Source organism: Podarcis melisellensis (genome assembly GCF_964234715.1).
Source record: "Podarcis melisellensis genome assembly, chromosome: 9".
Lineage (NCBI taxonomy): Eukaryota > Metazoa > Chordata > Lepidosauria > Squamata > Lacertidae > Podarcis > Podarcis melisellensis.
This window is the reverse complement of record NC_138541.1, coordinates 25874328-25887088: the sequence shown is the minus strand read 5'-3', so window position 1 is coordinate 25887088 and position 12761 is coordinate 25874328. Positions and strand designations below refer to the sequence as shown.

The window sequence follows — 12761 nt, the reverse complement described above, 5'->3', positions numbered from 1 at the left end:
ATTTCATGCTGGCATGCTGCGGGCCTCATAAAAGAAGCTCACAGACCACAGTTTGTGACCCCTTGGACTAGGCAATATGCAGAATCAGTGGTACACAGTCTTCATAATGTCTGATGACGTGCATAGTGACCAGTTTTTTTATGCATGTTCTCTATCCTATTCACATTGACAACACTTACATTGTTTGCAAGGACTACCAAAATAAACAGCATCTACTCACCCAAATAATTTGCAATTTTTTTAAAAAAAAATTGTTTAACTAAAGATTGCCAATTTTTGACTAACATTCCCTCCATTCAGTCAGTGGGAAATACAAGACAAAGGATTCTGTCTAATGATGTCACATGTTACGTGTTAAATGTTCTTTCTTTCATTTTTGGTAAATCTTAAAATTTCTGTACACAGCATTGCTGTGTTGCAGATCAGCGTGTAATTGAAATGTGTCCAAAAATGTGATTTAATTAGTATTATTATTTTTATAATTTCAAGTTGTTTTCATTTTGATTTTTGCATTTAATGTGATTATGTGCCTTTAAAATGTTTTTTCCCTTCCATTCTGCCCTTGTATCTCTGCAGTCATTGTATACAGCAGATTCTAGAAAGTGTTAATCATTGTCACCTAAATGGCATAGTTCACAGAGACCTGAAGGTCAGTATCTGGTGCCCATAGGTTGGCTAAGAAGTGTTTTTTCTCTCTCTCTTTCCTTTCCTTTTCTTGGCTTGAGGCTGAAGGGTGGGTTCGGCTGAGAAGTCCCCTTCGCTTTCCTTTCTCATCCTCAGGATGACAAATGGATAATGCATGGTGCTGCTTTCAAGTTTGCAAGTGTCACAGGTCTAGCATACATCACGGTAGAAGCTGAAATAGGTGTGGCAAGACAAAGTGACCTTCCAGGATTTATTTTCCCCCCACCACATATCTCTGTGGTATGATAGATATCACCACAAACATTGGAAGGAGCTTGCACCTGCCACATAAACTTCGGCTGTGATGTATGTCAGCCTGCAGGTATTTTGAAAAACACCACTTCTGTTCAGAGACTTTGGGTTATAGTAGCAGAACAAGTGGTTTGGCATTGCTCTGCTAGAGTAGGACAAACCCTCAGGCAAGAGCAAGCATGTAATCGCTCGGCTAAATGAAACCACGAGGAGTGAGTAATTTGCCTTAAAAACACATTACTCCCTAAATGTAATATTAACTGCAGTGTGGCTGGTGCAAAAAGAACCATCACCTTCAAATAAATAGAAGGAACAAACAGCACCAGATATTTAATACAAGCTTGCAAATAGCTCTGGGAGGTTATTTCTTCCTCTGTGTATGAAATATATGGCCAAAAATGAGATTTGTTTGTAAAAGTAGACCCCATTTTGGGCCGTTCCTCCTTAGCAGTGCTGAAATCAAAATGAGCTGCTTCATAGCAGCACACTCATGTCTGAGGAAGTTAGCTACTCTAGCCGAGGAATGCGGGTCCATTTCCGGAGGTTGTGCGTTACAGTCTCTGTTTGCTGGTTTTGCACTATAACCCAGTCTCACTGAGGGTATACAGACAGTGAGTGTACGGCTTGGAACTAACACACGCCCCCTGGTGTTTGCATGCAGTCATTGCATTCAGCAGATCCTGGAGGCTGTGCTACACTGCCATCAGATGGGCGTAGTCCATCGGGACTTGAAGGTGAGTAATGCTGTTGGGGAAGAGAGAACCTGCACCACACGGTCTCAAAGCACTCGTTTTAGCTGCATTTTTGCATGTAGAGGGGCAAAGAGGCTCCCACTTGTTAACTCACTGGTTGTCTGGACAGTTCTGAAAGCTTCCACATAAAAGAGACACCAAATTACCAAATCCCCTTGCAGATTTAGAAGTACTTTCCTTTGCTGTTCTCCTTTGGCGTATACGTCACTGAAGACGTGATAGGAGCGAACTCGCAGAAGAGCTATCAAGTGATGCTTGAGCTCATCATCCCACAACAATCCATTTCGAATCAAAGAGTGAGAAGCTGTGACTGAGTGTGCTCAGCTGCCGGAGGCGTCTCTTTTCACCTCCCAGAAACCTTCTAGTCCATTTTCCTTTGGATTTTTTTTTTATCTTCTTCCAGGGTCACGAGATGGAAGGACTGATGTGTTTTGCCACTGAGTGCATTGGGATGCTTTGCCATCCCTGTTACCACCACCATACGTTCAGCTATTCAGCATCAGCTTCCTATTTTATGCAGGCTGCTAGTTTCATTGGCTTCACATTGTTCTCAGCATTTATTTATTTTTTTGGTGCCTTTTTATCTTTCTGCTTACAGACTAAGAAACAAAGCAAACGCCAATTAATTTTGAAACCCATTCTTAAAACACACGGTGCAATGGGTTTTGGGAGGGGCCTTGAGTAAGACACCGTCCATAGCCTCCCATTCTCCCAGTTCCCCCACCATCGGCACCAGCTGTTCCTGCTTCTTCTCTCTTTCTTCATCATGACTACCATTCACTTGCTTGCCAGGCAGTGAGCCAATGAGTAAGCAGGCAGTAATGTGTATTCCTTCTCCCTTCTCACTACCACTGTTGTCCGAACGAGTAGGTTGCAATGGTGAAGAAAATGAGCAGGTCCCAGGAGTGTGAGGGACCAATAAATCACATGGAGTAGGTTTATTAGAAGAAGAAACCAGGCCTGCTCAGGAGCTGATTCCTGCCATCATTCCTCCGCATCCAACCTGTCCATGACAAGGAGGGATCTTGCCAGAGACTCTGCCTGCTGGGTTATGGGCCCTTTGCAAGCGCCCTGCTATGTTACCGCTTGACACCTGCCGTGCTAGACGCTTGCGAAGGCTGGCAGTTCAAATCCCCACAACGGGGTGAGCTCCCGTTGCTCTGTTCCAGCTCCTGACAGCCTAGCAGTTTGAAAGCACACCAGTGCAAGTAGGCACCACTGCGGCGGGAAGGTAAACGGTGTTTCTGTGCGTTCTGGTTTCCGTCACGGTGTTCCATTGCGCCAGAAGTGGTTTAGTTATGCTGACCACATTGCCCAGAAAGCTGTCTGTGGACAAATGCTGTCTCCCCTGGCCTGAAAGAGAGATGAGCACTGCAACCTGATAGTCGGCTTTCACTGACTTAACCGTCCAGGGGTCATTTACCTTTTTACCTTTTTTATATGTATGTATCACACACACACCCCTTATATGTTAGGAATGGTCACAAAGATCTGAAAAGTAAGCAGGGCATAATTTGTTAGGGTTTTAATGGAGATTTTGTACACCACGTTGATATATTTTTATATGAGTTGGCAGTACAGAAATGAATTCACATCATCCTAATTATTATCGTCGAGGAAAATTACACTTTTAGCTCCATCTGATACCTTCTTAAACCAGTGGTATATGTTCTCTAAAGGACCTTAAAGTTGTCCATATACCTAGCAAGTAAAAGAAGAAGAAGAAAAAAAAATCAAAGGGGGAATTCCTTCACACTGAGGCCTCTCTATTGGCATTCATTAGTAGATTTGACATTGAAATCCTTGGGGTGGCTATAGAAAGCAATGTTTACAACACCCTTCCCTAACCTGGCCCTAACCACCAGATATTTTGCACCACAATTTCAATCAGTGCCAATCAGCATGGCCGATGAAAGGGGATGATTGTATTCCAGAATATCCGGAGGGCGGCAGGTTGAGGAGGGCACATAACATTATTAATTTTGCTGTTTGGGGACAGCAGCCAGAAATAGGTCACTTCCAAGCTGATTGGATCTTGTCTTCATTTGATTGCGTCCTCTTTATTTGTGTTCTGCATAATTCTTCAAGACATCCATGGCTTGCATTACTTTGTAATGAAAGCATAGTGCATGCACGTGCATTGTCATCTTTCTGTACCCAGAGTGTGTATACTTACACATCTGGATGACCATTTTATTGCATCATAAGATACGGACTCCCGAGTCCACAAAAGCTTATGCCCACAACACATAGTTCAGTCTTTAAGATGCTGCGTGACTCTTGCGTTGGTTTGATTCACAAGGAAAGATTTGTGCACTCCTAAATCTGTCCTGTTGAAACACTTGGAGTTGCTCTATTCACAGCTGAGCTCTTTTATGATTGCAGTTTCCGTAACACCTTTCAAATTATACAAACCCAATCACTGCATGGTTTGTTGATGTTGTTTTCACGGTGCCCTTCAAAAGGAGCGCAGAAGTTCTTGCGGTTTTATACTCATCTTGTCGCTGCCAGGTTGACATGCAAAATGAATTATTCATAATTCCATTTGGCCTTGCGCTGCACTTGTCTCAATCTGTCAGTATCACTGACAAAATGAAAAGGGAGCTTCCACGTCTCCCCCTCCCCCAAGTATTAGTGCATTCTTGCTGTGCTGTTACATAACCAGTATTCCCCCATCACCTCAGAACTGAGTGGGGATTCCTTCGCTGCAGTGCTAAGAAGATGACTTCTTCTTCTTCTTCTTCTTCTTCTTCTTCTTCTTCTTCTTCTTCTTCTTCTTCTTCTTCTTCTTCTTCTTCTTCCCCCATCCCATTTTTTTAAAGACATTAAACATTGTTTTTGTTATTTCTCTCTCTCGATATATATATTGCTTTTCTATCCAAACATTGAACCTCAAGGTAGATTGCAAGAATACATATACAGTGGTACCTCGGGTTACATACACTTCAGGTTACATACGCTTCAGGTTACAGACTCCGCTAACCCAGAAATAGTACCTCGGGTTAAGAACTTTGCTTCAGGATGAGAACAGAAATAATGCTCCGGCAGTGCGGCAGCAGCAGGAGACCCCATTAGCTAAAGTGGTGCTTCAGGTTATGAAAAGTTTCAGGTTAAGAACGGACCTCCGGAACGAATTAAGTACTTAACCCGAGGTACCACTGTAATAAGCAATACAACCTTGCATCTTGTTTCTCCCCTCATCAATCCTGATATTTTTAAACCATAAGTCAGTGGTTCCCAAACTTCTTTTTCCACTTAAACCTTTCTAAGGATCTTGCCTCTTCAGCTACCTCCTAGAGCAAGTATTGGGGACCTTGTTTCTGTCAAGGGCTGTATTCCCTTTGGCGTAATCTTTCAGGGGTTGAATGCCAATGAGGGTTAAGGCCACAGCTATATATGGGCAGGGCTACTCCTTTTCTTTCTCTTTCTCTCCTACCTTCTTTTCCCTGTCCAGCAGCTCGGTGGGGGGAGGAGCAGGTCACTGTTTCCTCTCCCCTTTCCATTGCTATAACTATTTTGATTTTTCCACCCCCCACCCCCACCTCAGACTTCCCACCAATAAAATTCAGCAGAGGACTGCAGGTTTCCCACTCAGTCCTAAAGGGTGAAATGGATGGGTTTTGGTGGTCCTCCTCTTGAAACAATTTAAAACTTCTGAAATGCCTGAGCAGCATTTTACTATAGAGCAACCATGTTTGTGTCTTTTTAGCAGAAGTTCTTCTGAGGGACGTCTAGTGAGGAAAGAAGCTACTTTTCATACCCGGCTTAGGTGTGACTGAGATATGAAGCATTTTCAGTGACAGACAGGGTTCACATTACCTGAAAAGCCTTGATCCGGACAGAAAATACCCTTTACGGTGACAGAATCACCACTGATTAAACAGGCTAGACCTTCGAATGGTCCGGAATCTCAGATATAAAACCCTCAACTTAGAGTTGGGAGCCTTTGGATATCCACACAAAAATACACTGTCTGACCATTATGTTGACATGGCCTAAACAAGAGAGGCTAAATGATGGCCGCCTCTCTACTACATGCACAACTGCAGCTAAAGTGCAACTTTGTGATCCGGACACTGACTTGCTCCTTCCCTGGAAAGACTCTCAAGCGTATGCTGTTCAATTTCCTATATCTTTCTCCAGTTTGTGCACGTTTGTCCCATCCTCTTCAGACCTTGTGCATGACAGACACGTCAGCGATTCCCCGTTGTCTTGAAATGGCTGGTGCATGTTTTTTTAAGGGGCAGAGTCCATCAGCCCAGGATGTCCCTAACGCTTGCTATCAAAGTGTGTGGCTGTGTTTGTAATGAAGCATATTTACTTCCTTATGACAGTGATGTTTGCTTTACAGTACTTTGGGTCCAAAGATATTTGCTGACAGGTGTTAAGCACTTCTAAAGGAGCAGGGGGTGAGACTGAGTTCTTTTAATAGTCCCATACTGTGTGTGAATGGGCATTACTGTGTTTACCTACTTGGGAAGTATGTATGACCTGACAGCCTGATGCTCTGGGTTGTTGAAGGTCACCAATAAATAGAAACATCCAGCGGCTTTAAGTAATTTACATAAGCAGTGCTTTCCAGGAACTAATGATGGCCAACTTTCACCTCTCTGCCTTATGAAAAAGGCTCCTCGGATCAATTTAGTATGGCAAACTGCTAGCAAGATTGGCTGGCAGTTTTATAATTCATGCAATATTTTAGGCAGAAATAGTGCCCACCATTTGATGTTTTTTCTGCCCAAATGAGGATGAACATCTTGGGATGCTTTTTTTAAAAAAAGGGTGACCGTGTTTGGTCAAACTAATTTAAAATGAGATGGGGGAAAAATATTTTGGCCTGATTCGCTTGTCTCTCAATGTGTTGGTTGTGCTTATCAAGCAGGGGGAAAGAATCTGCTAGTTTAACGATAAAGTAGTTTTTAACAAAAAATATATGGGGAGAAGGTGAGAATGACTAAACAGTGGAATTTGCCGTTACAAATAAAGGGCTTGTAATTATTGTTTCTGATTTTTCAGGTGCTCATGAGCACTTTGAAATAAGCAATAGGCACATTTTTTTCTTCTTTACAATAACAGTCAAGTAGCTTGTGAAGTGGTGAATGCAGGATTAGAGGAGAATATGCTCACTTTAAAATGCTGCTTTAAATCAGATGTACGGTGTAGTGAAGGTAGCCTAGTTTTTCCAACTCTCAGCAGGACCTAATGTCCTAATTGAAAAGCCTTTCTAGAGGCTGACAGGCTCGTCAAAGAGCCCTGGTGGGGCCTGAGGGCCAAACTATAAGTTCCCATTGCATAGTGGATAGCTAGAGATGGGTGGATCTTTCCAGTTCAGTTTCAGCTGAAAAGAAATCATCATGAAAATTCACCAGCATATTAGGGCAAATTTCTCCTAATAAACACACTTTTGTAAGTAGTTTCCACTGATGCATACGTTTAATAACAAGGAATTTTCCCTACTATGCATTTTGTACGCTGTTTTCACAAATTTGTTCCTTTTTTGCACACTTTCTCCTAATACATGCATTTGTTGTAAACATTGATTGGAAAACAGCGCCACAGAATTCAGAGAAGTGTAAATTTCAATAGACGGCTGTTTTTCAGTTCTGGAAAGTGTGAATTATGTAGGTTCGCCTTCAAATGCGAACTGAATCAAATTTCTTTCCCATCTCTGTGTGTAGCTATATCTCCAATTTGTATTTAATTATGGGCGCAGGGAGAGAGTAACTAGGCTAAGCAGCGAGCAGGAAGAAAAGCTTTATCCCTTCTCTCTCCTGCAATGATCAGGACTAAAATCTTCCTTCAACGTGGCTATTGGCAGCTGGTAAAGGGAAAAAAACCTTCCCATTGAAGCAATGAGAGGTGGTTGGCTTTTTTACTAGCCCTCTAAGCTGCCCCAGAGGTGGAGAGAGCAATATTAGGACTCCCTGTAGCTCTGAAGGGTTGGTCATCTGATCCTCTGTGCCTGTAATTAAATGAAAAATTTAGATGTAAGTGCACTCTATGCATTAAGTGTAGCATGTAGTTTGGCCCTGAGCTTTCAATGTGGGATGAAAAGAGCCCTGTGAGGAAGAGTCTTCAGAATCTATCCTGGAACTCTTCTGTTTTGTGTAGATTAAAATAAACTCATAATTGAGCATTTATCAATTTAACAAATTTATAAAACGCTTCGTGGTCCGAGGCAATCAGCGCAATAAACAACAGTAAATGCACAAATTTAAAAAAAAAACAATTAAAACAGTTTTTATAAACTGAAGACAATAACAAAAACAGTCTCTGCATCTTCTTTGTAGGCATTTAAAGAAATGATGACTTACGTGATCTCTCATTTTCCCCCATTCCCTTTCCTCTTCCCTGCATTAAGCCTGAGAACTTGCTCCTAGCTAGCAAGTCAAAGGGAGCAGCGGTAAAACTGGCAGATTTTGGATTGGCTATTGAAGTGCAAGGCGAACAACAGGCTTGGTTTGGTAAGAGAACATTCTGACTTACCCATTTCCTCTCTGTATCTATCCTGCTGTGCCATCTTATTCACATGGAAACTAAGAAGCTGCCTTATATCATTGGCCAGTCTAGTTCAGTATTGTCGACACCAATTGGCAGCAGCTCTCAGGGGTTTTGAGTCAGAGTCCTTTGCAGCTGTACCTGGAGATGCCAGGGATTGAACCTGGGATCTTTTGCATGCAAAGCATGCATTCTCCCACTTCCTCAGGTGGGTGTGTTTTGGGCACTTCCCTAGTCACCATTCTAGCTGATTCTTCCCTCAAACAGCTCCCCTCCCAACACACCTCTTGAGAAATGCTGAGCATTAAATCTTTTTGTGCACAATCCTCCAGGAAGTTATTAGTGGCTTTTTTCCCATACAGCTGAACCTACTTCACAGGGTTGTTCTGAGGGTAGCATGGGATCTGTACCACCTTCAGTTCAATGGAAGAAGAGCAGGGTACAAATTTACTAGGCGGTAGTCTCTTATCTTCATTGTCAAAATGAAGTTTTGTGGGCCCAAGACTTGATTACTGTCATTCTTTCCCCTTCCCCTTTTATTGGGGCCTATATCTGTGGAGATATCTATCGATCTTGCCTTATCGATAGAGCCGCGACGTCAGACAGCTTTACGATCCGCATCAATCACCTACAGCGGTCCGGCAGGCTTCCTCTCAAGCTGCGCAATAACTCCTGCTGTCTCTCCTTTCAGTCACGGCTTTTTAGCAGAGTAGAAGCACAGCGTGTAAAGCAGTCTTGCTTCTTGTAAGCACACATAGACAGGTTTGTCTATTTACAGCTCTTTATTCATACATTACAGCATTAAAGTCCAGGGCTTCTTTCAGCCATGTCCAAAGGCACGTCTTTCTCTCTCAGATACACAGAGAGAAGTGAAAGTACAGGGAAAAACTCCTCCTTCTTAGCTTCTAAAAGCTTCTGTCTCCGCCCAGCTTCTGTAAGCTGACGTTAGCAGGTGACACACACCAGGGGAATTTAACCAGATAAATTCTGAACCATCACACCCCCCCTTGTGTCCCTGCGTGATACCTGTGCAACATCTTCAGTAACACCTTGTGAGATCAATTCCTTCCCCAATGCCTTGTGCCCTCCCTTGGCAAACCTGTTTGGCATTTGTGGAACCACCTCACAACTCTCAGAATCGCACTGTGCGAAACTTACCCACGCACCTGTGGCCTGATACCTCTCTGGTGGGATACCTTTCGTTGTGCGACTGGACCTCCTAGGCACAAACTCAGGTGTTCCCCCTGACTCACTTTGATCAGCAGGTGTATCCTCTGCATCATGGGACTCACCCTCTGACTTAAAGCGTCTTCGAATCCTCTCCATTACACTCAAAGGAGAACTAGGTTGACTTTTGGGCTGTTGTTTTACAACTTGTGGAGATGCCCTATCTTGCTCCTGACCCTGGTCAGTGACCTGGTCGTCATCAGCAGCCTCAGTCTCTTCTTCCGCCTCATCAGAACTGTCTTCTGGGTCAGAGAGACAATCTGAGAGAACATCACACCTGACAGGAGTCTTTGACTTTACCTCCTCCTCTAAGAACTCAGCGTGTTTACTGATCAGCACCTTACTCTGATCACCTGATGGGTAAGCAAATCGCCATGCACGGGCATCTGGCTCATACCCACAGAAGATCATTTTCTGGACTTTGGCTCCATCTGGCCCTTGCAAAGCCTTAGGCAAAGCGACGAGCGCAGGAGTCCCAAAAGTCCGCAGAAAGTGAACCTGGGGTTTGCGGCCATTTAACAAAGAAAACGGTGTGTCACCTACCAGTGAGTTGTAGACACGATTCCAGGTAAATGACACAGCCCTAGTAGCCTCCAACCAAAACTCAGGAGGTAACCTGGCTTCTTTCAGCATCACCTGTGCAGCCTTAACCAGAGCCTCACTCCTCAGCTCTGCCACCCCCCCTTGCTGGGGTGAAGTAACTGTGTGGCGTATCCCTCTCTTCTGCAAGAACTTCTGCAACGCAGAACCAGTGTACTCAGCATTTCTGTCACTGATGATCGCTTGAACCCTGGTGGAGAACCTCTGTTCCACCCCCTCAATCCAGCTCTTGATCAGCTGTGCTGCATCCTCCCTGGATTTGAGACCGTGAGCCCAGGAACTCTGCGAGAAATTATCCAAAAAAGTTAGGAGAAACCTGGCCCCCCCTAGACTTGGTTCCTTGACAGGACCGGCCAAATCTATGTGTACCAACTCAAAAGGTTCAGTGGCCACACGTTCCACCTTTGGGTAACTGCACCCTCTCACCTTTGCCTGCTTGCAAGTGTCACAATCAATGGCACTTCCACAATTTTGAATCCTACACCCCGTGGCAACCTCGGGCAGAGTCTGCAAGTCCTCTACCGACCCATGAATTGTTCTCTGATGCCATACGCATGCACATGTAACATTATGAGCGGGAATTGTAGCACGCTGGTTGGGAACTGTAGCACGCAACGCTTGTGCTTTCTCAACCTTCCCCTCACCCCCAAGAGACGTTTTAAGAATGAAAAGGTCATTCTGTCCCTTCCGCACTTTGGTCAGTAACCTCCCCCCTTTGGAGATTGTGCAGACATCATTTTCAAAACAAACTTTGAACCCCTTATTCAACAAATAAGGCACAGATAGCAAACAGTGATGAATCTCTGGAACAATACAAAAATCCACCGACTCCTGTAAAACAGAAAGAAAGGCATTAGTACATTTGAGAACTCTAGTTTTCTGTCCATTCGCGAACTTAATAGTTTGTCCCTTCGGAACTGCTGTGCAATTCCACCTCTCGACTGCAGGGGTCTCTGGAACCATGTTGCGGTTAGCTGCAGAGTCTATTACAAGGCTGAGCTGGAAATTTTCCACTCCGTCGTCTTCAAACACTGCCATACTCGCAGAAACTTGATAAGACTCTTCCTGTTGTTTACCACGACCACCTGGCTCAGTTCCACGCCTGCCTGTCTTCCCAGGCCTGTTGCCATGGAAACCTCCCTGATTCCCATGGGAAAAGTCCTTGCAAACATCCTGCATCGGCTCTCTGCTCCGGTGGGGGCAACTGCCACGCCGACGTTGAACTCCAGTGGAAAAACACTGCCCGGGGCTCCTCCCAGCTGGTCTGGCCTTCCTCCTTCTGGAACGGTGCCTTCCACCAGTCTGGCCCCCCCTGAAGCTCCTCTCTGCTTCAGCACAAAGCGAAAGTTCTTTAAACTTGCCTTTGGAACTCTTCGCCCCCCCGATCTGCTCACTAGCGCTCCTAGAGGCTAAGACATCGGGAACAGGGCCTGCCAGTCTAGCCTCTCCAGGACTCAGTCCATCACACAGACGTGTAGAAGCATTACAACAGCTCCCCAACACTGTCCCAGCCCCCATTGGGCTTTCTGGGCATCCTTCAGCCTCTCCAGGGCTTCCTCCAGGACTCTGGCCTTTCGCTGACGCCTCACACAAGCCCTTCAGCAAATTCCAGGCAGCCCACGCTGTCTCAACACCCTCCAAATGAGGTCTCAGCGATGCATCAACGCATGCTCTGAGCATCTCTAGCTCTTGCAGCCTCTGGCTATCTTCAGCCAACACAGCCCCACAGCTTGCTTCACCTGCTCCAGCTGCTGGCCGGCTAAGGGGTGATTTTGGCTCCCATTGGCATGCTTCCCAGAGCCCTTCGACCAAGAACCATCCCCTTATTTGTCTGGACCACGTTGCCCAACTCTTTAGAGTGAGCTTTTCCAGCGGTATATTCTGGCTTTCAGCCATCTTCTCCCGTTCTCCCAAGGTGCCCCAAGCTGTACTTACTCCGTACCAGCTTCCTCCGGCCTTCCCTTCCGTGGAGAAACGATATTTCAGCTGCGTCTCAGCTCCCAGCTTTTAGCTGCTTTTTCAGCTCCAGCTCTCTGTGTATCAGAAGCTCTCACTGCCTCTCGGAAGCAGGCAATGAATCATCTGCTCTCCGGCACCCAGTCAGCTCCCGTTCCGCTCCTCAGCCGCAGACCGCTGACTTCAAAGCATTCCTGAGGCTCACACCGACTGCTTTACGAGCGTTTTCTGACCCCATAACCTGTGGAGATATCTATCGATCTTGCCTTATCGATAGAGCCGCGACGTCAGACAGCTTTACGATCCGCATCAATCACCTACAGCGGTCCGGCAGGCTTCCTCTCAAGCTGCGCAATAACTCCTGCTGTCTCTCCTTTCAGTCACGGCTTTTTAGCAGAGTAGAAGCACAGCGTGTAAAGCAGTCTTGCTTCTTGTAAGCACACATAGACAGGTTTGTCTATTTACAGCTCTTTATTCATACATTACAGCATTAAAGTCCAGGGCTTCTTTCAGCCATGTCCAAAGGCACGTCTTTCTCTCTCAGATACACAGAGAGAAGTGAAAGTACAGGGAAAAACTCCTCCTTCTTAGCTTCTAAAAGCTTCTGTCTCCGCCCAGCTTCTGTAAGCTGACGTTAGCAGGTGACACACACCAGGGGAATTTAACCAGATAAATTCTGAACCATCACAATATCTCCTCCATATAATGATACCAGGTCAACGGGGAGTCACTTTGTGAACATGATGATATCATGATAATACATAGTCAGCCAGGGTAGTAACATCCAGGTCA

General features: G+C 45.1%; 1 protein-coding gene across 13 annotated transcripts in view; it reads left to right on the top strand.

Moving 5' to 3' along the window:
- CAMK2D (calcium/calmodulin dependent protein kinase II delta) overlaps positions 1-12761 on the top strand; it is a 153261-nt gene that overhangs the window by 88741 nt on the left and 51759 nt on the right. For 9 of the 13 annotated variants that reach the window (XM_081925084.1, XM_081925089.1, XM_081925080.1 and 6 more), the window contains 2 exons: positions 577-649; positions 8050-8152. In XM_081925084.1, the coding sequence (XP_081781210.1) occupies positions 577-649; positions 8050-8152 (176 nt within the window). Of the gene's footprint in view, positions 1-576; positions 650-1597; positions 1671-8049; positions 8153-12761 lie in introns of all 13 variants that reach the window. The other 4 variants (XM_081925085.1, XM_081925087.1, XM_081925092.1 and 1 more) reach the window with 1 other exon arrangement.